General features: G+C 43.0%; 1 protein-coding gene across 1 annotated transcript in view; it reads left to right on the top strand.

Moving 5' to 3' along the window:
• The window catches only part of LOC311133912 (LHFPL tetraspan subfamily member 3 protein-like), a gene marked incomplete at both ends in the record, with an annotated part of 54138 nt that extends 33743 nt beyond the window's left edge, over positions 1-20395 (top strand). Inside the window, 4 exons of the mRNA XM_084167526.1 lie at positions 7800-8039; positions 12624-12640; positions 15700-15735; positions 20342-20395. Coding sequence (XP_084023652.1) covers positions 7800-8039; positions 12624-12640; positions 15700-15735; positions 20342-20395 — 347 coding nt within the window. The remainder of the gene's footprint in view (positions 1-7799; positions 8040-12623; positions 12641-15699; positions 15736-20341) is intronic.
• Between the last annotated feature and the right edge of the window lie 6554 nt (positions 20396-26949).

Here is a 26949-nt window from a genome sequence, read left to right on the forward strand (position 1 = left end):
CATGGAAACCCATTTCATCAAGCTCCCAACGAACAGTTCTTGTGCTGACGTTGCTTCCAGAGGCAGTTTGGAACTCGGTAATGAGTGTTGCAACCGAGGACAGATGATTTTTACGCGCTTCAGCACTCGGCAGTCCCGTTCTGTGAGCTTGTGTGGTCTACCACTTCGCAGCGGAGCCATTATTTCTCCTAGACGTTTCCACATCACAATAACAGCACTTACAGTTGACCGGGGCAGCTCTAGCAGGGCAATTTGACAAACTGACTTGTGGAAAGGTGGCATCCTATGACGGTGCCACGTTGAAAGTCACTGAGCTCTTCAGTATGGGCCATTCAACTGCCAATGTTTGTCTAGATTGCATGGCTGTGTGCTCAATTGTATACACCTGTCAGCAACGGGTGTGGCTGAAATAGCCGAATCCACTAATTTGAAGGGATGTCCACATATTTTTGGCCATGTAGTGTAGAAGGACCTTTTGTCATGGCGTTTGTTTGTTGTCAAGCCTCTGAACAGCCTGTGTGTTTATTCTTTCACAACTCAGAGGGGATATATCTGACGCAGTAATTCTCTCTTCAAACTTGAAAGTGTCAAGCCTTAGTACAAACATTAATAAAGCATCACCTCGCCTCTGTTTTGGTACAAAGCTGAGGGATGGGCCTGGAAAAATGTAACCACTCTCAAATTCATAGACAGAGCTATGGATGCAAGGACTGACCATCCAAGACATCAAAATTATAGTTTTAATCATGTTTTGAGGCTATACGGTGTTTGTTTACATTTAAAATGTTTACCAACATTGGAGTAAAAAAACAAGCTTATATTTTGGGTTCTGATGGGGTTTGACAGTTGAACTAAGCTCAAGGTGCAATGGGTATATATCATAGATTTATGTTAAAAAATGTATGTAACAACTGCAGATTGCCCCTTTAAATGAAATGTTTCTACAACATGTTTTATTACTGTGTAATATCTGCCAAGACAGTAGGCTACTAGAGCCCTATATAGAGAGTTTGGCAAACTGTTTGTCACGTTGTCGCTTTGTGCCAAGCCTTCTGTGTCAGTACAGTTCTAATTGTCATCGTTACAGATCGTGGAAACTTTGGTGCCAACATGGCGCCCATTACAATTTTACATCTCAAACAGACTTGTCCGAACTCTGCATCTCTATCTCTCTGCTCTCTGTGGCATCAGACCAGTCTATGAAATCAGTGGGGAACCAGTTAGAAGTAACACCACCAGATCATCTGATAGAGGATACATCCCAAATAGTACCCTATTCCCTGTATAATGCACTACTTTTGACCAGGGCCCTATGAGCCAGGTCAAAGCAGTGCACTACATAGAGAATAAGGTGTCATTTGGAATGCAAGCAGATAGACACTCACATGGGACCTCGACTCCTCCAGGTAATGTCGACTCGCCTCTCCATTTAGGAGCGCTTCTCCAAGCCTTATCGCCACTATTGGAAATTCTATTAAGATACCTCAACCTCTTTCATTGTTTAGTAAATGTCCCCAAATCAAATAAATGCCCAATAAAGTATTTTTCTTACAAAATAATTGATGCCGCTCCAAAGCCCAAGCCCCAAAGCTAGAATAGCACAGAAAGATAAGTATATATAATTTTTTTTATCACAGAGTGTGATAATAGTAACTCTATTTAATAAAGGTACAGCTCTCAGTTGGTCACTACTTAGTTATTTCCAATCCCATCGGTGAAGTTATAATCTTGGTGTACATACACAGTGCACTTCCTGTAGGTTTCTCCCCTAAAATGGCAGCTGTGTGTGCGCAGAGCAGGAGAGGTCGTAAAGGTGGGTGGAGACAGCCATGTACTGGGAGTCTTAAGACCTTTTTAGAGAGTGAGAGTGAGAGTGAGAGTGAGAGAGAGAGAGAGAGAGAGAGAGAGAGAGAGAGAGAGAGAGAGAGAGAGAGAGAGAGAGAGAGAGAGAGAGAGAGAGAGAGAGAGAGAGAGAGAGAGAGAGAGAGAGAGAGAGAGAGAGAGAGAGAGAGAGAGAGAGAGAGAGAGAGAGAGAGAGAGAGAGAGAGAGAGAGAGAGAGAGAGAGAGATGCATTTTTCACCATGTTTTTACAAAAAAAATAATTACATTTACATCATTTAGCAGACGCTCTTATCCAGAGCGACTTACAGTTAGTGAGTGCATACATGTTTTTTTTGTTTTTTTCATACTGGCCCCCCATGGGAATCGAACCCACAACCCTGGCGTTGCAAACGCCATGCTCTACCAACTGAGCTACATCCCTGTCGGCCATCCCCTCCCCTACCCTGGACGACGCTGGGAAAATTGTGCGCCGCCCCATGGGTCTCCCGGTCGCGGCCGGCTACGACAGAGCCTGGATATATAGATTTAGAGTTAGATAAACTTAGATTTTTTGGCAGGGACATATACAGAATGCTATCCTCCACAACAACCTTCATTCCAAACCAAACCTACAACCTATTCCCAAGCTATACAGCAAATACTCTGGCAAACAAACAGAAACCTGAAAACACCATCCAACCTGGAACTGAGTGAGTAATGTTTAGTCTGAAGCTATTTTTTACTTTCAAAAACCAAGAAGAAAAATACATTACAATGATATATTTTACTTTATAAGGACTGAATGCTAAGGCTACCAAGCTTGCTAGTACAAAGAGAACTTCAATTAGCACTGACGTGTGAAGTGAGAGGTGTCAAAGCCCTTGAGCCCATCAATGGCAGGAGAGTCGCACCGTCTACCCCAACCAAATGGAGATGCCTTAGAAGCACCCTCCCGCTGTTCAGAGGTCATTAAAATACAGTACCCTCTGTATATAAAGAATGATAAGACACGAAAAGAGTACAAAATGAAGCTCCTTATGGGAAATCAGGAGACACTTTTTGCTGACTTTTATAAAAATGGGAACATAAGCAACCTTATCTTCCACACAGACCATCCCCTGGCATGGCACAGTGCTATACTAGCACACTACCCCTCTGTTAAGAGGGGGGGTGTTAGCGATGGGTGGAAACTCAGGATAAAGGACAACGAGGACTCTGAGTCATCTAATATAAATCTCTATAAATCTGGAACAGTATTGGTACAGGGCAACACCATACACAAGCCACAGATTGTACTCCTTATGGACTCAAACAGGAAATACATACAAGAAAATAAACTTTTTCCCAAACACACAGTGTCTAAACTCTGGTTTCCAAACACCCAGCGTGCCCTAGACCTTCTGTCTGAAGACCAACTAGGATCACCCAGCCACATAATAATACACACAGGCACAAACGACCTGAGAACACAGCAGGAAAGGGTGGCCACAGCACTCAAGGGAGTGATAGAAAAAGCTTCTTCTACTTTCCCCAACGCGCAAGTGGTTATCTCAACCCTGCTACCACGAAAATACTTCCACCCTGCTACCATACAGCAGGGAAACGCAAGTATTTCCCGTGACTGTGCATCAAAACCAAATGTCTACCTGGCGCACCACTCCACCCTGGACGTGAACAGCCTTTAAGACCAGGTCCACCTATACAAGGCAGCAGTGCCCACCTTCGCCCGGACCCTAAAGGACCCTAAAGGATATCGCCCTCAACTGCAGACCCAACACCTCACACAGGAGCAACAGATCAACAGACACCCCGCCCTTACCAGCGAGACACTCTCCCAGACCTGCGATACCCCCCCCCCGGACCTACACATAGAGGACCCCCGCCGAGAGGACCTACATCCAGACCACAGCATCTACACCCCCACCAATTAACACCCCCCCCCAAGTCAACCATGCCCACACCCCATTTAGGCCCCCTCAGATCAGACCTATGCCCCTCCTACCCACCCCATGCCCCCCACTCCCGCAAAGAGGGCCTCAACATGAAAGTCACACATACGCCCAGGCCGTGAGCAGGCAAACAGGCCCAACCCCCACTCTTACACTAGCCCAAGCCAATGGCATGTACCAGATGCTCAGCAGGCTCTGCTCACAATCAATGGCCTGAGGCCAAACCACACGACCAACAACATTAGACACTTTATGGAACACAAAGCCTTCACTATTTCATCCTGGAATATCCAAGGCCTGAGGTCATCTGCCTTTGGCCTAAAGAGCAGGAACCTGGACTTTACCAAAGAAATCAGAAATACAGACATTGTCATCCTACAAGAAACATGGTATAGAGGAGATGGACCCACTGGTTGCCCTCTAGGTTACAGAGAGCTGGTAATCCCATACACCAAAAGACCAGGTGTGAAACAGGGAAGAGACTCAGGGGGTATGCTAATTTGGTATAGAGCAGACCTAACTCACTCTATTAAATTAATCAAAACAGGAACATTTTACATTTGGCTAGAAATTCAAAAGGAAATGATCTCAACAGAGAAAAATGTCCTCCTGTGTGCTACCTATATCCCCCCACTAGAATCCCCATACTTTAATGAAGACAGCTTCTCCATCCTGGAGGGGAAAATCAATAATTTCCAGACCCAGGGACATGTACTAGTCTGTGGCGACCTAAATGCCAGAACTGGACAAGAACCTGACACCCTCAGCACACAAGGGGACAAACACCTACATGGAGGTGACAGCATTCCCTCCCCCATATGCCCCCCTAGGCACAACTACGACAACATAACCAACAAAAACGGGTCACAACTCTTGCAGCTCTGTCGCACACTGGGTATGTACATAGTCAATGGTAGGCTTCGAGGGGACTCCTATGGTAGGTACACCTATAGCTCATCTCTTGGCAGTAGTACTGTAGACTACTTTATCACTGACCTCAACCCAGAGTCTCTCAGAGCATTCACAGTCAGCCCACTGACACCCCTATCAGACCACAGCAAAATCACAGTCTACTTGAACAGAGCAATACTCAATCATGAGGCATAAAAGCCAAAGGAACTGAATAATATTAAGAAATGCTATAGATGGAAGGAAAGTATTGTCGAAACCTACCAAAAAACAATTAGGCAACAACAAATTCAATCCCTTTTAGATAACTTCCTGGACAAAACGTAATAGTGAAGGTGTAAACTTGGCAGTAGAAAACCTAAACAGTATATTTGACCTCTCAGCTTCCCTATCAAATCTAAAAATCTCTAACAGAAAACCAAAGAAAACTAACAACAGTGACAAATGGTTTGATGAAGAATGCAAAAACCTAAGAAAGAAATTGAGAAACCTATCCAACCAAAAACATAGAGACCCAGAAAACCTGAGCCTACGCCTTCACTATGGTGAATCACTAAAACAATACAGAAATACACTACGGAAAAAGAAGGAACAGTATGTCAGAAATCAGCTCAATGTAATTGAAGAATCCATAGACTCTAACCACTTCTGGGAAAATTGGAAAACACTAAACAAACAACAACACGAAGAGCTATCTATCCAAAACAGAGATGTATGGGTAAACCACTTCTCCAATCTTTTTGGCCCTATAACAAAGCACAAACAGCAAAAAAATATACATGATCAAATGCAAACCCAGGGACCCTCTGCACACAACGACAACAGTCAGCCACGAAGCATCTTTACCTATCGCTCTTCAAAAGCCTCGGCCCTTGCAGAGCTAGGGAAACAACTACAAGGTCTCAGAGCGAGTGATGTCACCGATTGAAACGCTACTAGCGCACACCACTAACTAGCTAGCCATTTCATACCGGTTTCACGTTCCACAAACAGTGCAAGTGCAGCAGTGTATCTCTGCTTCAAGTTGATCCCTTTGGCCGCGGGAATCCATATATATTGCCCCTGCCTCAAGCAGAGTACGCTAAAGCATACAGTGGCAGCTTGAACCGTATTATAGATGACTGTGTGGTGTGGCAGTGGACAGACACAAACCTCTTTATCTGGGGCCTTTTTCACTGGCTCAGCTGCCGCGTCAAGTGTTCTCCACTGACTCCACTGAGCCTTGGCAGAAGATGAAGATTTCCTCTTCCTGCTGTTTTATTTTTTCATATTTTCTCTCTCTGGCTCGGCTAGCTGTCTCTCTCTGGCTCCTTGGTCGAGTGTAAGAGCAAGACAGAGAGGGATGCTTGCGAAGCGGTTCCATTGGCAATGAGGGTTGACAGTGTGAAATGGAGAAAAGATAGACTGCCCTTTTCACATTTTTTTAAACTTTATTTCTTTCCATCGTTTTCCTTTTTCCTCCTCTTCTTTTGTACTGTTTCATTACTCCCTAAATCTCACCTACCCCTGCAAACAACACCGTTCCCATGCGCTGTCCCCCCTATACTACTCCCCCATTCCATACCCCCTGAATCTACCTCCTCACCCCCTTTCTAGTGTACACGTCATATATTCTCCCCACCCCCTTTCTAGTGTACACTTCATTTATCCTCTTCACACCCCTCTCAATCTGTACACTTCATATTATTTCCCACTTCCCCAAAACGATACTACCTCCTTAACCCCCTCCTGAAACGATATACACTACATGACCAAAAGTATGTGGACACCTGATCGTCGAACATCTAATTCCAAAATCATGGGCATTAATATGGAGTTGGTCCCCCCCTTTGCTGCTATAACAGCCTCCACTCTTCTGGGAAGGCTTTCCACTAGATGTTGGAACATGGCTGCGGGGACATGCTTCCATTCATTGTTGTTGGGAAATTAGGCCTGGCTCGCAGTTGGCGTTCCAATTCATCCCAAAGGTGTTCGATGAGGTTGAGGTCAGGGCTCTGTGCAGGCCAGTCAAGTTTTTCCAAACCGATCTCAACAAACCATTTCTGTATGGACTTCGCATGGGGGCATTGTCATGCTGAAACAAGTTGGAAGCAAAGAATCGTCTAGAATTTCATTGTATGCTGTAGAGTTATGATTTCCTTCACTGGAACTAAGGGGCCTAGCCCAAACCATGAAAAACAACCCCAGACCATTATTCCTCCTCCACCAAACTTTACAGTTGGAACTATGCATTGGGGCAGGTAGTGTTCTCCTGGCATCCGCCAAACCCAGATTCGTCCGTCGGACTGCCAGACGGTGAAGCGTGATTCATCACTCCAAAGAAAGCGTTTCCACTGTTCCAGAGTCCAATGGCGGCGAGCCTTACACCCCTCCAGCCGACGCTTGGCATTGAGCATGGTGATCTTAGGCTTGTGTGCGGCTGCTCGGCCATGGAAACCCATTATATGAAGCTCCCGACAAACAGTTATTGTGCTGATGTTGCTTCCAGAGGCAGTTTGGAACTCGGTAGTGAGGCTTCCAGAGGCAGTTTGGAACTCGGTAGTGAGTGTTGCAACCGAGGACAGACGATTTTTACGCTCTACGCGCTTCAGCACTCATCGGTCCCGTTCTGTGAGCTTGTGTGGCCTACCACTTGTTACTCTTAGACATTTCTACTTCACAATAACAGCACTTACAGTTGACTGGGGCAGCTCTAGCAGGACAGAAATTTGACGAACTGACTTGTTGGAAAGGTGGCATCCTGACGGTGCCACATTGACAGTCACTGAGCTCTTCAGTAACGCCATTCGCTGCCAATGTTTGTCTATGGAGATTGCATGGCTGTGTGCTCGATTTTATACACCTGTCAGCAACAGGTGTGTCTGAAATAGCCGAATCCACTAATTTGAAGGGGTGTCCAAATACTTTTGTATATATAGTGTACTTCACCCTATCTCAAGTACTCTAAAACATACAGTAGAAGTGTGGTCGTTAAACTGATTATAGATCTCCCCCTCCTCCTTCTCCCTTCCTCTTTCTCTCCCTCCTCTCCTCTCTCTCCCCCTCCTCTCTTTCCCTCTCCTCTCTACCCCCCTCCTTTCTTTCCCCTTCACTCTCTCCCCCTCCTCTCTTCCCCACAGCCATGTGTTTGCTCCTGGGCTGTATGATCTTCCCGGACGGCTGGGATGCGGAGGTGGTACGCGACATGTGTGGCGAGGAGACAGGGAAGTATACGCTGGGGAACTGCTCGGTGCGCTGGGCCTACATGCTTGCCATCGTCGGCATCATGGATGCCCTCTTCCTCTCCTTCCTGGCCTTCGTTTTGGGCAACCGGCAGAATTACTTCCAGCTGGAGGAGCAGCTCAAAGCAGAACAGAAAGGTGAGGTGCTAATGACGCTAGGCTAAGCGCTAGGCTAATGGTAATATAGTCTAATAGCTAGGCTAATGCTAATCTAGGCTAACAGCTAGCCTAATGCTAATCTGGGCTAACAAATGGGATAATTCTTATCCAGGCTAACAGCAAGGACAACGCTAATCTAGGCTAACAGCTAGGTTAATGCTAATCTAGGCTAACAGCTTTTCATTGAATTATGCGCTAAAAGTCCTCCTTGTTACCACATCTTACCAGCAGGCCTGTAAAATAAAGCATTGACCATTTACCAGATGGGCTAGGTCATAAAAAAAAATTGCTATGTAGTTATGTTTTAATTACATTTCAAAACCAGCCCTGTTCTTTTTTATTATTGCGTTGATAATCAAGTTTTAATGTTTTGAGTAAAACATTTGGCACAAACAAGTCTCCATTTAGCTAGCTCAGCTCAAAGGCTAGCTATCTATAACTATTTGAAAATCCTCAACTCAAAGGCTAGCTACAGCTATAGCTACCACCATGACATGAGAGCTCATGCCTGTTACATGAGGAAAGCCAATGCATCACCGCAGGGGGAACCCAATCCCAGGTCAGGATGGGTTTTTCTTGTAGTTTGCACAGCTAGGGCTGGTTTTCCTGCTTGTTGGATTTGAAAATTGTGATGTTGATGGTTTAAAGTCTTTGTGTGCAAGGGGACCCATGTTCATACAATTTCTATAATGCGTTTCTGTGAAATGCATTGTTGTGTCGGGTGCATTACATCATCCAGGTTTTCAATAATCTACCCACTGATCCCTTTACAAAATCTCAGTCTATGAAATATTTCTGTGTGCTGTCAAAGGGTTGAATAACGAGGCAACGTTGCTCTATCTAGATTTGATGCGTCTGTATATTTTTACGATTTAGCAAAAATATGGGTAGCGTCGTGATGAGGGATGTTGCAGCATGATCAGAGGCAGTAGAAGACAGAGAGCTGGTCAAGCTGCATTAAGAAAAAATGCCTAAATGACCCGTTTTTGTTGGTTATGTTGTAGTTGTGCCTAGGGGGGCATATGGGGGAGGCAATGCTGTCACCTCCAGGTAGGTGTTTGTCCCCCTGTGTGCTGAGGGTGTCAGGTTCTTGTCCAGTTCTGGCATTTAGGTCGCCACAGACTAGTACATGTCCCTGGGTCTGGAAATGATTGATTTCCCCCTCCAGGATGGATAAGCTGTCTTCATTAAAGTATGGGGATTCCTAGTGGGGGGATATAGGTAGCACACAGGAGGACTTTTTTCTCTGTTGAGATCATTTCCTTTTGAATTTCTAGCCAAATGTAAAATGTTCCTGTTTTGATTAATTTAATAGAGTGAGTTAGGTCTGCTCTATACCAAATTAGCATACCCCCTGAGTCTCTTCCCTGTTTCACACCTGGTCGTTTGGTGTATGGGACTACCAGCTCTCTGTAACCTAGAGGGCAACCAGTGGGTCCATCTCCTCTATACCATGTTTCTTGTAGGATGACAATGTCTGTATTTCTGATTTCTTTGGTGAAGTCCAGGTTCCTGCTCTTTAGGCCAAAGGCAGATGACCTCAGGCCTTGGATATTCCAGGATGAAATAGTGAAGGCTTTGTGTTCCATAAAGTGTCTAATGTTGTTGGTCGTGTGGTTTGGCCTCAGGCCAGTAATTGTGAGCAGAGCCTGCTGAGCATCTGGTACATGCCATTGGCTTGGGCTAGTGTAAGAGTGGGGGTTGGGCCTGTTTGCCTGTTCACGGCCTGGGCGTATGTGTGACTTTCATGTTGAGGCCCTCTTTGCGGGAGTGGGGGGCATGGGGTGGGTAGGAGGGGCATAGGTCTGATCTGACTCTATCACTCTCTCTCGCTTTCACACATTCACACACACACACGCACGTGCACACGTGCACACACACACACACACACACACACACACACACACACGCACACACACTTTCCAATATTCCTCCGATCACTCCCCCTCGATTCTCCCCCTCTCGATTGATCTCTCTCTCTCCCCCATCATCCCTCCACTGGATGCTCATTTTGTTTAATCTGGTTCAAGGGGGAGGGGGCGTCTGGGCTAGTACAAGATGAGGTGGGGGGGTTGCAGTGTGGTTGTGGGGGGGGGTGGTGTTGAGGCATCTGTAGTTGCCTGAGTAGTGGTGTTGCATCAACAACAACAAAACCTGGTGGCAGCGTGCCAGAACTCCTCTGGCATTATTTGTTTAGCCTTAATCCACCCGGCTGTTTCCCCCTCTGTTGCTAGTGCTAGTGTTCATTTGGTTAATTCAACCTGGTTACAGAGTAGTCCTGACACTATTGCTCATAATGTACATCGTCAGCTCTCTCTACAATGAATGCCAACCCACAGGACCAGAGGCAGGGAAATGTTGGAATAACTTCACATATGTTCATCAGATAAAATAGCTTCAGTCACAGCATCATGGCTCATTTCATTGTGACATGAATGCTTGGTCTTTTCTCTCAGTCTTGAAAATATGACGCCCTGGAATGCAATTTGAAAACAAAAAAAGTAGCTGAAATAATACTTGTTTTAAATCAATTTTTTGTTTGAATTAGATACAATGGAGCATCAAAGGGCAGATGTGGACATGTTTATGTGTCCGATGGATTGCTAGGGATATTTTCCAGCCACATTATTCTGAGCGTTTCCCTCCCGTTTCCCACTCCAGAGCTCCTACTGGTTCTCACCGCAGGAGACTAGAATTTGGACAGTTCTCATTCAACAACCCTTGGGGATAAACAATTGGTTTAACCTGCGATAGCAGACAAATACTGTGTCTTCAGAAAGTATTAACACCCCTTCACTTTTTCTAAATTTTGTTGTGTTACAGCCTGAATTTAAAATTGCTTAAATAGAGATTTGTTTTGTCACTGGCCTACACACAATACCCCATAATGTCTAAGTGGAATTATATCTTTAGAAAGTTTTACAAATTAATAACATTTTAAAAGTTTTAATGTCTTCAGTCAATAAGTATTCAACCCCTTTGTTATGGCAAACCTAAATAAGTTCAGGAGTAAATATTTGCTTAACAAGTCACATAAGTTGCATGGACTCGCTCTGTGTGCAAAATAGTGGTTAACATGATTTTTGAATGACTACCTCATCTCTGTACCCCACACATACAATTATCTGTAAGGTCCCTCAGTCGAGCAGTGAATTTCAAACACAAATTCAACCACAAAGACCAGGGCACCTATTGGTAGATGGGTCAAAATAAAAAAAAACAGACATTGAATATCCCTTTGAGCATGGTGAAGTTTTTAAATACGCTTTAGATGGTGTATCAATACACTGTCACAACAAAGATACAGGCGTCCTTCCTAACTCAGTTGCCGGAGAGGAAGGAAACCGCTCAGGGATTTCACCATGAGGCCAATGGTGACTTTAAAACAGTTACAGAGTTTAATGGCTGTGATAGGACAAAACTGAGGATGGATCAATAACATTGTAGTTACTCCACAATACTAACCGAATTGACAGAGTAAAATAAGGAAGCCTGTACAGAATAACAAATATTCCAAAACATGCATCCTGTTTGCAACAAGGCACTAAAGTAATACTGCAAAAAATGTGGCAAAGCAATTAACTTTTGGTCCTGAATACAAAGTGTAATGTTTGGGGCAAATCTGAATCAACACATTACTGAGTACCACTCTCCATATTTTCAAGCATAGTGGTGGCTGCATCATGTTATGGGTATGCTTGTAATTTTCAGGATAAAAAATAAACAGAATGGAGCTAAGCACAGGCAAAATCCTATAGAAAAACCTGGTTCAGTCTGCTTTCCACCAGACACTGGGAGATGAATTCACTTTTCAGCAGGACAATAACCTAAATCACAATGCCAAATCTACACTGGAGTTGCTTTCCAAGAAAACAGTGAATGTTTCTGAGTGGCCGAGTTACAGTTTTGACTTACACTACCAGTCAAAAGTTTGGACACACCTACTCATTCAAGGGTTTTTCTTTATTTTTACTGCAGCGTTGCAGTTCTTGACACACTCAAACCGGTGCGCCTGGCACCTACTACCATACCCCGTTCAAAGGCACTTAAATATTTTGTCTTGCCCATTCACCCTCTGAATGGCACACAAACACAATCCATGTTTCAATTATCTCAAGGCTTAAAAATCATTCTTTAACCTGTCTCCTCCCCTTCATCTACAGTGATTTGACATCAATAAGGGATCATAACTTTCACCAGACTATGTCATGGAAAGAGCAGGTGTTCCTAATGTTTTGTATACTCTGTGTATAAGGTTTTAGCGGTCTGCAACAGTCTTCCTCCTTTCAGCCTCTCTCATCTCCTTTTCTATCAGTGTTCTGTTATTTTCTATTTATTCAATTTCTCTGTATTTTTGTTGTAAAAAAGGTGTTTCTTGATAAGGGTTAAAGGTTATGGTTTTCTGAATCAAACTGCATATTGTTTGATGAAATTAGAAAAAAACGTTGTTTTTTTTAAACGTAAAATGTACATGTGCAGTCAAAACCATTTCCCCCTATTCACATTGATATCAATCCTACTGAAGAGGGTTGACTCAAAACAATTCTCCTTCTGTCTTCACAGATTTTGCAGTGTCCAGGGTAAGTCAATCCGCTGTTGTGACTGTTTGTGCTCTGTGGTGTGTTGTGATTGTAAGGTATCTGTGCAGTGTGCTCGTGCGCTGGTGTGTGTGGTGTGTACAGTGACCTCTGCTGTCCAGGTGGATTAGCAAGTAGAGTAGACCCCTCCCCCACTGGAGTCCATGAATGATTGAGCATATCAGGGACGGACGGTACGCTGATTCTATACAAACTAATATGCTGTATGGAGCGTGTAGACACAGATACATACACACATGTACATTACCAGTCAAAAGTTTGGACACACCTACTCATTCAAGGGTTTTTCTTTATTTTTTACTATTTTCTACATTGTAGAATAATAGTGAAGACATCAAAGCTATGAAATAACACATATGGAATCATGAATCATGTAGTAACCAAAAAAAAGTGTTCAACAAATCAAAATATATTTTATATCTGAGATTCTTAAAAGGAGCCACCCTTTGCCTTGATGACAGCTTTGCACACTCTTGGCATTCTCTCAACCAGCTTCATGAGGTAGTCACCTGGAATGCATTTCAATTAACAGGTGTGCCTTCTTAAAAGTTAATTTGTGGAATTTATTTTCTTGTTAATGCGTTTGAGCCAATCAGTTGTGTTGTGACAAGGTAGGGGGGTATACAGAAGATAGCCCTTTTTGGTAAAAGACCAAGTCCATATTATGGCAAGAACAGCTCGAATTAGCAAAGAGAAATGACAGTCCATCATTACTCTAAGACATGAAGATCAGTCAATCCGGAATATTTCAAGAACTTTGAAAGTGCAGTCACAAAAACCATCAAGCGCTATGATGAAACTGGCTCTCATGAGGACCGCCACGGGAAAGGAAGACCCAGAGTTACCTCTGCTGCAGAGGATAAGTTCATTAGAGTTAACTGCACCTCAGATTGCAGCCCAAATAAATCCTTCACAGAGTTCAAGTAACAGACACATCTCAACATCAGCTGTTCAGAGGAGACTGCATTAATCAGGCCTTCATTGTCGAATTGCTACAAAGAAACCACTACTAAAGGACACCAATAAGAAGAAGCGACTTGCTTGGGCCAAGAAACACGAGCAATGGACATTAGACTGGTGGAAATCTGTCCTTTGGTCTGATGAGTCCAAATTAGAGATTTTTGGTTCCAACCGCTGTGTCTTTGTGAAACGCAGAGTAGGTGAACGGATGATCTCCGCATGTGTGGTTCCCACTGTGAAGCATGGAGGAGGAGGTGTGATGTTGTGGGGGTGCTTTGCTGGTGACACTGTATGTGATTTATTTAGAATTCAAGGCACACTTAACCAGCATGGCTACTATCCCATCTGGTTTGCGCTTAGTGGGACTATCATGTGTTTTTCAACAGGACAAGGACCCAAAACACACCTCCAGGCTGTGTAAGGGCTATTTGACCAAGGAGAGTGTTGGAGTGCTGCATCAGATGACCTGGCCTCCACAATCACCTGACCTCAACCCAATTGAGATGGTTTGGGATGAGTTGGACCGCAGAGTGAAGCAAAAGCAGCCAACAAGTGCTCAGCATATGTGGGAACTCCTTTAAGACTGTTGGAAAAGCATTCCTCATGAAGCTGGTTGAGAGAATGCCAAGAGTGTGCAAAACTGTCATCAAGGCAAAGGGTGGCTATTTTGAAGAATCTCAAATATAAAAACACTTTTTTTGGTTACTACATGATTCCATATGTGTCATTTCATAGTTTGGATGTCTTCACTATTATTCTACAATGTAGAAAATAGTAAAAATAAAGAAAAACCCTTGAATGAGTAGGTGTGTCCAAACTTTTGACTGGTACTGTATATCTGTAAGAGAGGGGAGATGAAAATGCTAGCCTAATTACGAGCGGAGCGGTCTTCAAAAAACAAGCTCTCATAAACACAAATATGATGTAAACTGTGAGCAGTAGCTCCGGGGCCCATGAAAATGAATTGTTAAAAGCACTAGTAGTGACACTCAAGGGGAGAAACATGTCCACCACTTTGTATTCCACAGAAAAGGAGCCGCCACAGTCACTTTTAATGTGCTGGGAAGAAATTCCCTGCTTATGTCAGTTTGTCTCACAATGAAAATTAATTGTGCTTTGAATATGTGAATATTTTAAGAACCGTTTTCAGCTTGATCTGGAAAAAGGCTATTTCTTTGTTAAGGAAGAGGAGGGAGGAAGGAGGGAAGGTTATCATTGTTCAAGGAGAGATAATAACCTCAGAGTAGAGTTGTCTATTAGACGAGTGCACAGTAGATTTTGTCCACAGTAGATTGATTGTCTACCTTGAAAACACTGACTTATAGCTTCAATCGATAAAAATGGGCCAAATGAAAGCTTAAGGCCTTTTTATTTGCACATAGAATGAGACAACTGTCCTCGTCAGGTGGAGTATTGATAGAATCAGCCTATGATATGGAGAGAGCCAGAGGGCTGGTATTTGATATACTATAGTGAGCTGATGACACTGCTCCACAAAGACATTTTGGATATTTTTTTTAAATGCATTTTAGTCAGCAGTATGGTATCCATATTAGGAAGTTGTGAAAGGGAGTTTTGTCTGAGAACTGACGACTTCCTAATATGGATGCTATATAGCACACCTATGGTTAGAGCAGGGTTTCCCAAACTCGGTCCTCGGGACCCCAAGGTGTGCACGTTTAGTTTTTTGCCCTAGCACTACACAGCTGATTCAAATAATCATCAAGCTTTGATAATTTGAATGTGTGGACTCATCCATGTCATTTTGACTTGAGGCCGCAGGAAGAAAACCTCAACTATCATCTTGAGGTTATAGATGTAGGCTAGTTTTGTCCAATAAATCATTTAATAAAATCAAACTACTAAATTCGACTAGGCACTGGTTGGCTATGTTTCTCCCTTTTTACTAGATTTTGCACCTCTTCGCCATAATAGTGGACAAAAAATATGTATGTTTGCTTTATGTTTGTGTAGTGCTATAAATGCTAGTGAGGTGACAGAAGTAATTGGGTGTGGTAGACAATTACAGTACCTATTGTCGTGATGATGCACAGTCTTAACGCTACGTTCCTCCCCTCCAGCATCTCCACCTTGGCTCCACCCTCAGGATGGACGGAGTAAGACCAATCAGCTTCCCACATTTAATCAATATGACGGGGAATATGACCTCTCAATCAACCAATGTGCATGTAATTAACCCTAGCATGCACCTGGAACCTGTTTGTTGCTGTTTCGGATGTTTTGATCTGCTTGCTTCTGTAATAAGTAGTACTGGTGTTTTGCTCACTCCCTCCCTCGACATTTCCTCATATGCTTCCTGCGTGTGATGCTTTCATATTAAAGGCCAACTCCTCCATTAGTACGTAGAAAATATAGACATAAAATAGACATCTAGATATCATTCTGTTCATATTTCCTTCTTGATATGGACAGGTAATGCGATGTTCACAGAATCAGCTGTTTTACCGATATTTCATGACCACATCGGATATCTTGTCATCATTCTCTAGACCAGGGGTGTCAAACGTCCGGCCCGCGGGCCGGATCAGGCCCGCAAACGGGTTTAATCCGGCCCGCGAGATGATTTTGTAAAGTATAAAAATGCGCTGCAATTTTTCAATAAAATAAACTGCTGTTCCAATTGCAATAGCAATTGTGTTAAGCAAGCAAACTGTTTATACCGGGGCAGAGCAAGTACGTCAAGCACGTGCAGCCAGTCCGGATGAGCTACTTTGTTTTGCCCGCGATATTTATTACGGCTTCTACTTTTAACATTATGTGCTTTGGCACCCTCATTGCCCCAATATGTCTCTGTCAAAAAAGAGAAAAGTGGACGCAGAGTGCAGAGTGTTCCAAGAAAAATGGTCATCCTCCTATTTATTCACGGAATTCAATGGGAAAGCTGTATGTTTGGTGTGTTCACAGCATGTTGCAGTGCTGAAAGAATATAACCTTCGTCGCCACTATGTGAGTCTTCATGCCGACAAATATGACAACTTTCAAGGACAGCGGAGAAGAGAGAAGGTGAATGAACTGTTGGCGGGTCTGAAGAAACAGCAGTCTGTGTTTACTCACAGCCGAGACATCAGTGACGCTGCAGTGAAAGCTAGCTAACTCATTGCTAATGAAATCGCAGTGGCTTCAAAACCATTTAGTGAGGGTGAATTTGTAAAAACATGCATGATGAAGGCAGCGGAGTTTGTGTGCCCTGAAAAGCGTCAGGCTTTTGTAAATATCAGCCTGACAAGAAACATAGTTGCAGACAGGATTTCCGATCTTTCAGTGGATTTGGACAGCCAGTTGAAGCAAAAAGTAAAGTCATTTATTGCGTTTTCGGTTGCAATTGATGAAAGCACGGACATTACAGATGTTGCACAACTGGCCATTTTCATCCACGGAGTTGATGACACATTGACCGTCACCGAGGAGTTCGTGGAGTTGGTGCCGATGACAGATACAACAACAGCAGCTGATATTTTCACCGCACTCGTCGACGCGCTGGACAGGGTCGGAGTGGACTGGTCCCGCGCTGTCAGCCTGGCTACAGATGGTGCGCCCTCAATGATCGGGAAAAAAGCAGGCGTTGTGACAAAGTTCAGAGAGAAAGTGCAATCTGCAAATGGAGGACATGATTTTTTGACTTTTCACTATTTTGCACCAGGAGGCTTTGTGTTGCAAGTCATTAAAGATGGATAACATCATGAAGGTGGTCATCCAAACTGTTAATTTCATCCGATCCAGAAGCCTGAATCACCGTCAGTTTGACAGCCTTCTCAGAGAGAAAGACCACATCTATGGCCTGCCATACCACACTGAGGTAAGATGGTTAAGCCGAGGTGCTGTGCTGAGGCGTTTCTTTGATTTACGAGAAGAAATTGAACAGTTCATGGAAGAAAAGGAGTGTTAGAATTTCATTCCGCAGAATGGATGCAGGACCTTGCATTTATGGTGGATGTTACAGAGCACCTGAATAACTTGAACAAACAGCTGCAAGGGCGCAACAAAGTTGTCACGCAGTATTATGACAGCATACGTTCTTTCAAGTTGAAGCTGTCATTGTGGGAGACGCAACTCGCCGGTGGTGATGCAGCTCACTTCCCCTGTCTGAAAAATGTGTGCGCGACCCAACATGTGGCAGACATGAAGCGGTTCAAAGATAAAATAACGGGACTGTTACGGGAGTTTGAGCAACGCTTTCAGATTTTTGGTGAACTGGAGAAAGACTTCAACGTTTTTTGCTCGCCATTCACCGTGAATCCCTCTGATCTGCCCATCAGCATCCAACTTGAAATAATAGACTTGCAGTGTGACTCGGATTTGAAGGGCAAATTTGCCGCAGCTGGCTTGGACACATTTTATCAGAATCTCTTGCCAGGTTACCCCAACTTGACAGCCCTCGCTGCAAAACTGTTGTGCATGTTTGGAACCACATATCTTTGTGAGCAAGTTCTCTGTAATGAGCATAAATAAAACAAAGCTGCGCTCAAGGCTCACGCACAAGCACTTGAATCACATCCTGAAGTTGGCTGCCACTCAGGATGTGACGCCTGATATTGATGTGCTGGTGAAAGCTCAAAGATGCCAGGTATCAGGAGTCAAATAAACTATGCAACCCCACTTAAAGTGCTGCATGAGACACCCTGATATAGTTCTGTGATCTGTGATATACTTCTGTGAATCACTGAGGCATTGTGTGTTTGTGTGTTCTTTGTCCTCAGAACTTTCAAATAACTTGGTGTTTTATGATTAATAGTGATGTTGTGCTTTTGGACACACTGTCCTCAGGCTCCAGCTTTATGTTTATATGTTTTTATGTTGATGTGCTATTGTTTTTAATTGATTTTATTTTATTTGTATATTTAACCTATTCTTGACTCTGTGGTTCTTGCACTTGTTTGGGGAACAGGATTTCATTATTTTTATCTACATTTCTGCCTGAGAAATGACACCCTGATATAGTTCTGTGATCTGTGAAACAGTTCTGTTAATCACTGAGGCATTGTGTGTTCTTTTTCTTTAGAATTTTCAAATAAACTTGAGGTGTTTTATGATTAATAGTGATGTTGTGCTTGTACTATTTTGGACACACTGTCCTCAGGCTCCAGCTTTATGTTTTATGTTGATCATATTAAAACAAAGAAAACAATCTGAAGTTGTTGTTTTTAAGTTATATATACCATGATTTTACCGGTCCGGCCCACTTGGGAATAGATTTTCCTCCATGTGGCCCCTGAGCTAAAATGAGTTTGACACCCCTGCTCTAGACATTCTCTCCAAACTGCTACAGACAAGGTGATACGTTTCTCACTGAATCAGCAATTTTGTCGATAATACAATAATTCATCAACACAACTTTGCACAGAGCACAGGTCAGACGCCAACTAAAAACAAAATGGCCGACATGCCCCGAACTATCGTATTTAATGACCTCAGAAAGCCATTCTTTGGAAGGCACTTGGCTACGTCACCCCCCCCCCATAAAGCAGGCCAATCTAAGTGTAAACCTTGGGGGTGAGGAGGGAGGAGAGTGGGGCACTCCGCTATTTGTTTCCAACGTGGGGGAGGAATGCGATGACTTTCGGTATGTACCGCAGCCGTCCTGGCCCAGCCAAATGTGACACCTGTTCAGGCGGAGGAGTTAGAGCAGGCCTTCTGAACAGATTAATAACACTTTCATCTCTTTTTCTCCTCCCTCCCCTCCACCTATTCATTCTCAGCCCCACCCCTGATTGACTCACTTTTGGCATAATCTGATTTTCATTAAATCAGCTTGCGTAGAGGAAGAGTTATCACGGCAAAGCGCTCCAGCTATTATTATCCCCCGCCAGGCACGCTGAGTCACAAACCGGAAGTTCATGTAGTCTCAGGTCGAAGCGGACTAACGATGTGGAGTTAGGGTAGGGTGTGACACGCAATGTCGTTTTGGTTTAATGAATTGACTCATTACTTTGCTAGTCCTCTTTAAGCAACGTAGCTGTTTGGTATGGAACGTTAATGGCTGCTTGAAAACGTCAGCTTGGTTTCTCTGTGTGTTTTCTGCACATGCAAAAAAAAAAATTATGCAAACACTATTTTTATAACCAGGGAAAAAGACAAAAGCATGTAAACAAGTTGACCAAATGCACGTTCTGAGGCACATAAACGTTTGTTATGTGCTGTAACGCAGCGACTGTGGTTATCACTGTCACAATGCTGAATCATATTCAATATACCGGTATAAATATAAAATATAATGAAAAGTTATATACAAGATGGTCCCATACAAAAACATAATGAAATGTTGTTTCTAGGGATTTGGTCTGAAATGTCAGAGAAAATGTACTCAGCAGTGACCTTTAAATGGCATTACATTTGTATGTTTTTTTGTTTTTAAGTTTCTTTCATATTCCACACCTCATTTACTAACATAGTGACTCATGTTTCATTTCCCTTATGTGTATCCCTTCAAATCCACCACGACATACCATATCCGCTGGATGAGATTAAATTATTTGACTTCATTATAAATAATAATAATAATGGTCACTAGAGGAATTTGTTTTCTATTAAAGAGACCCAAGTATAAAATAGGGCATGAATTATAAAAAATCCAGAATGTCAACATTTGTGGCGCTCCCCTTATTTCAGACCAGATCCATTCCTGCTACTTCCTTGTTCCTCTCCCTCATGTGTTGCCTTCTGATACTTTCTGGACTCTAACCTTTCTCTTTTCTTTTCCCCCAGGGTGAAATCCGGGAGACCAAGGATCCACAATATGGAGTCCAACGGTTCCACTGAGCATGCCCCTCCAACCGTCCCCTCCTCTCCTCCGCTCGTCCACCCCAGCTCTTCAGGTTCAACCACTGGTCTTGGACTGGAGGCTCCATCCAGCTGTTTGTAAAATAGAAATGAAATGGAAGATATTCAAAAAGAGAAAATATACGTCTGTTTGAAGAGAACTATGATAAAAAGGAAAAATATGATCAGCTTTATAAAACTCTGGGAAAATAATTAATTATATACAGTATTCATTCATTATCACATAATATTACTATAACAAAGGTAATGAAGTAAATAATGATGATAATGCTTGCGGCAGGCATATTCTATGAAAATCTACATGTTTTTTATTCAGAATGGAAAAATGTCCAGCTTTAAAAAGAACCATTAAGAAGTGCATATTTACAAGCAGGTTCTCCTTCTAATATATCTTATTTTTTTTATTTATTTTTATTTTGTACAGCCACAGTGTAATTTTGAAGACCATCTTTTTTCAGAAAGATTTTCATCTTCCTCTCTTTGTTTATGAAGTCTGGTCCCAAGAAATACACAAGAAAAGGAAGACATAAATAAGGTGTTTCTATGGAAACAGGGTAAAAAGACTTATAGCAATTATTACCCCATTATTATCATCCCCCAGAACCCTTTGGAATAGCAACCCCTTTCTGATCGTCATCTTGGAAAAGGAAGTGTGGATTATTGGCATAATGTATTATTTTCTCTCCGTGTAATTTGATCTACCAACAAAAGCCATCAGGGGCAAGGACAGTGGTAATGATGGACCAAATTCATTGACAGGCATTGAAAAGAAAAGACTTCACTGCTCTCAGCTCTTTCATTCTACTGAATTTCAACCACATTCTTTTGGGGGGGGGCTTTCTCTTACCATTCTGTTCCAATGGTTCTGTTTGTTCATCCCACCACAAGGAAAATCCCTGCATGCTGCATCTAACTCAGGCTTGCAAAAAAGGCTTACAGTCCTCTATGGTCTGGAGGCAACAAGCTCCATGCCTTAGACACAACAAGCTCCATGCCTTAGACACAACAATCTCCATGCCTTAGACACAACAATCTCCATGCCTTAGACACAACAAGCTTCATGCCCTAGACACAACAAATGGAGCAATGATTAGTCCAATTGAAAAATATATATATATAACAATAAATATAACAACATTTTCAGGATGGTAAAACGTTTTCAGTGTAAACTTAAACGACAAAGCAGATATAACAGATGTAGAAAAGATAATGGAGAAATATATTTGTAAATAAGATCATCTTTGAGAACTAACAATCACCTTAATAGAAACTAGACAGTCAGGAAGAATGTAAATTTCAAAAAATGTAATGCATGGGGCCCCATTGATTTTGTTACAATGTTTGAGTCACTCAGATAGCATAAAAACATGGCATAATCCATGGCAAAATGTGTAGAATTGCAGGAAATGAGCTTTAAAACAGCACATTTCCTCTCAGCCCCATGACAAAATGTGTATAATTGCATGAGATTAGCTATAAAACAGCAAATTGTCTCTGCAGCCAAGAGGGCCTCTAAAACCGTGCCATTGGCCACACCCACAATAGGTCATGTTAGTATCATTGTGGATGCAGATTAGAGTATTCTCTCAGGGAGATGCAGCTAATGAAAAATATATACACTATTCAACCTGAGTACAGTAGAGTACAGTAAAGTAGAGATGATTGTATGTTAGACCCTGATACCTCAGATGCCCAGAGATTTTGCCCCACACTTTTCACAGATCTTCTTACTGTAAGGCTTAGCTGCAGGTCAAAGGACATATAGACAATTGTAGGTCCTCCCCGAATTTGAATCTTAATTATGCACCAACATCGCACACTGTGGTTGATTGACTCCATATTTGACCAATGGGAGCTCACCATTTTTGGATAACAGATCCCATTATTGGATCACAGATACCATTTTGGGATCCCAGATCCCATTTTTGGAGCTCAGATCAAATAAATCCTGGATATCCCAGGGTTGATCTCCAACGGTGATTAGACGAAGTGTCGTGACATGTCTTGGTGAAGTCAATGAGGTTGACCTCTTGTGTTGCAACACAAGAGGTCATGTTGGATGTGGAGCAGAGGGAATCAAAGCAATCTCTTTAGGTGGTCGACGGACTCCTCCGTGGTGCTTTCCTATCCCTGCACTGTCCCCATACCTTAAATTCCCCCATCCTTGAACTTTGAACCTCCAATATAGATGAGGAGATGTAAATGCTCCTCTTTTGAGATGTAGCAAATAACAAAGGAGGGTGAGCTTATTAAGATCAACAAAGGGAGAGGAGGAGGAACCCAGCAAATTGACGGCAAAGCCTGACAAACAAACACAGTCAACGTCCTACTGTAGACGTCAGTCAGAGGCAGGTACTCTTTCTTCATCCTCTCCTCACCCCAACCCCTCTTCCTCTGGCTCCCGTGGGTCAGCCGTTCTAAAATGAGAACTTGTAAATGCAAAAATCTATGTTTCCTTGGTAGTATTTGAATGAGGATCATCATATTGTTTTGGTTACTGTTTTTTTTCTTCTCCATTTTCAGACCGATAGTTTCCGTTTAGCGAGACTCGTTTGAAGGAAAGCGTGTCCTTCTCAGGCCTTTTATCCACCTGAGGGACATGGGGACTAAAGACTGATGTGACAACTGACCACAGAAGGATAAGAATGGGACAGATAGAACAGGATATGAACAGATAGAACAAAAATACAGTGGGGAAAAAAAGTATTTAGTCAGCCACCAATTGTGCAAGTTCTCCCACTTAAAAAGATGAGAGATGCCTGTAATTTTCATCATAGGTACATGTCAACTATGACAGACAAATTGAGGAAAAAAAATCCAGAAAATCACATTGTAGGATTTTTAATGAATTTATTTGCAAATTATGGTGGAAAATAAGTATTTGGTCACCTACAAACAAGCAAGATTTCTGGCTCTCACAGACCTGTAACTTCTTCTTTAAGAGGCTCCTCTGTCCTCCACTCGTTACTTGTATTAATGGCACCTGTTTGAACTTGTTATCAGTATAAAAGACACCTGTCCACAACCTCAAACAGTCACACTCCAAACTCCACTATGGCCAAGACCAAAGAGCTGTCAAAGGACACCAGAAACAAAATTGTAGACTTGCACCAGGCTGGGAAGACTGAATCTGCAATAGGTAAGCAGCTTGGTTTGAAGAAATCAACTGTGGGAGCAATTATTAGGAAATGGAAGACATACAAGACCACTGATAATCTCCCTCGATCTGGGGCTCCATGCAAGATCTCACCCCGTGGGGTCAAAATGATCACAAGAACGGTGAGCAAAAATCCCAGAACCACACGGGGGGACCTAGTGAATGACCTGCAGAGAGCTGGGACCAAAGTAACAAAGCCTACCATCAGTAACACACTACGCCGCCAGGGACTCAAATCCTGCAGTGACAGACGTGTCCCCCTGCTTAAGCCAGTACATGTCCAGGCCCGTCTGAAGTTTGCTAGAGTGCATTTGGATGATCCAGAAGAGGATTGGGAGAATGTCATATGGTCAGATGAAACTTTTTGGTAAAAACTCAACTCGTCGTGTTTGGAGGACAAAGAATGCTGAGTTGCATCCAAAGAACACCATACCTACTGTGAAGCATGGGGGTGGAAACATCATGCTTTGGGGCTGTTTTTCTGCAAAGGGACCAGGACGACTGATCCGTGTAAAGGAAAGAATGAATGGGGCCATGTATCGTGAGATTTTGAGTGAAAACCTCCTTCCATCAGCAAGGGCATTGAAGATGAAACGTGGCTGGGTCTTTCAGCATGACAATGATCCCAAACACACCGCCCGGGCAACGAAGGAGTGGCTTCGTAAGAAGCATTTCAAGGTCCTGGAGTGGCCTAGCCAGTCTCCAGATCTCAACCCCATAGAAAATCTTTGGCGGGAGTTGAAAGTCCGTGTTGCCCAGCGACAGCCCCAAAACATCACTGCTCTAGAGGAGATCTGCATGGAGGAATGGGCCAAAATACCAGCAACAGTGTGTGAAAACCTTGTGAAGACTTACAGAAAACGTTTGACCTGTGTCATTGCCAACAAAGGGTATATAACAAAGTATTGAGAAACTTTTGTTATTGACTAAATACTTATTTTCCACCATAATTTGCAAATAAATTCATAAAAAATCCTACAATGTGATTTTCTGGATTTTTTTCCTCATTTTGTCTGTCATAGTTGACATGTACCTATGATGAAAATTACAGGCCTCTCTCATCTTTTTAAGTGGGAGAACTTGCACAATTGGTGGCTGACTAAATACTTTTTTTCCCCACTGTATATGTAATTTGGTGTGCTTAGTATCAATTTCATTTCACCTGTTTTCTACGTCTGTACTCTTTTCTGGTTGTTTATGAAGACAATATGACAAGAGGACTGAGTTGACCCCCAACTATAGTGTTACGAGGTTGTGCGTATCAACACCTGTCCATTAAAATGACCTCTCTGGTCTGCAGACGCTGATGGAAGAAGAGCCCACGTTGACGCAGGTGTACGGGAGTACCTCATGGTTGAGTACTTGGACCCTTACAAATATTTTGAGTTTTATATTTTGCAGAGAGTCCTGTGTTTTGTGCAGTAGGGGTGACCTCACTAGGCTGTTTTGTTTTGAATAGTGCCACCTTTCATTGGGAGTTTCACTGGGATAGTCTCCTGTAAACCACTCTCGCGTCCCATTGGCCTGAGGCCCAGTGTGGGGGAAGAAAGGCAGGAATGACAACATCCCGAAGGTTTCCTCAGGACAGAGCTTCCAAATGGTAATTCTGTTCCATGTAGTGCACTACTTTTGGCACCGTGTTCCCTATGTAGTGCACTACTTTTGGCACCGTGTTCCCTATGTATTCCTCTACACAAGTAGTGCACTATACAGTGCATTCATAAAATGTATTCAGACCCCTTTACTTTTTCCACATTTTGTTACATTACAGCCTTATTCTAAAATAGATTAAATTGTTTTTTTCCCTCATCAATCTACACACAATACCCCATAATGACAAAGGCAAAAACAGGTTTTAAATTTTTTTTGCAAATGTATTAAGAATTAAAAACTTAAATATTACATTTACATAAGTATACAGACCCTTTACTCAGTACTTTGTTGAAGCACCTTTGGCAGTGATTACAGCCTCGAGTCTTCTTGGGTATACGCTACAAGCTTTGCACACCTGTATTTGGGGAGTTTCTCCCATTCTTCTCTGCAGATCCTCTCAAGCTCTGTCAGGTTGGATGGGGAGCGTTGCTGCACAGCTATTTTCAGGTCTCTCCAGAGACTCTGGCTGGGCCACTCAAGGACATTCAGAGACTTGTGCCGAAGCCACTCCTGCGTTGTCTTGGCTGTGTGCTTAGGGTCGTTGTCCTGTTGGAAGTTGAACCTTCGCCCCAGTCTGAGGGCCTGAGCGCTCTGGAGCAGGTTTTCATCAAGGATTTCTCTGTACTTTGCTCCGTTAATCTTTTCCTCGATCCTGACTAGTCTCTCAGTCCCTGCCACTGAAAAACATCCCCACAGCATGATGCTGCCACCACCATGCTTCAACGTAGGGATGGTGCCAGGTTTCCTCCAGACGTGACACTTGGCATTAAGGCCAAAGAGTTACATCTTGGTTTCATCAGACCAGATAATCTTGTTTCTCATGGTCTGATAGTCTTTAGGTGCCTTTTGGCAAACTCCAAGCGGGCTGTCATGTGCCTTTTACTGAGGAGTGGTTTCCATCTGGCCACTCTACCATAAAGGCCTGATTGGTGGCGTGCTCCAGAGATGGTTGTCCTTCTGGAAGGTTCTCCCATCTCCACAGAGTAACTCTGGAGCTCTTTCAGAGTGACCATCTGGTTTTTGGTCACCTTTACGTTACAGCCTTATTATAATATTATTATTATTATTATTTATTTTTATCCTCATAAATCTACACACAATACCCCATAATGACAAAGCAAAAACAGGTTTTTAGAAATGTTGGTAATTTATTAAAAATAAAAAACTGAAATACCATATTTACATAAGTATTCAGACCCTTTGCTATGAGACTAGAAATTGAGCTCAGATGCATCCTGTTTCCATTGATCATCCTTGAGATGTTTCTACAACTTGATTGGAGTCCACCTGTGGTAAATTCAATTGATTGGACATGATTTGGAAAGGCACACACCTGTCTATATAAGGTCCCACAGTTGACAGTGCATGTCAGAGCAAAAACCAAGGCATGAGGTTGAAGGAATTGTCCGTAGAGCTCCGAGATTGTGTCAAGGCACAGATCTGGGGAAGGGTACCAAAACATTTCTGCAGCATTGAAGTTCCCCAAGAACACAGTGGCCTCCATCATTGTTAAATGGCAGAAGTTTGGAACCACCAAGACTCTTCCTAGAGCTGGCCGCCCGGCCAAACTGAACAATCGGGGGAGAAGGGCCTTGGTCAGGGAGGTGACCAAGAACCCAATGGTCACTCTGACAGAGCTCCAGAGTTCCTCTGTGGAGATGGGAGAACCTTCCAGAAGGACAACCATCTCTGCAGCACTCCACCAATCAGGCCTTTATGGTAG

This window comes from Coregonus lavaretus, assembly GCF_964263955.1.
Source record: "Coregonus lavaretus genome assembly, chromosome: 8".
Classification (NCBI taxonomy): Eukaryota; Metazoa; Chordata; class Actinopteri; order Salmoniformes; family Salmonidae; genus Coregonus; species Coregonus lavaretus.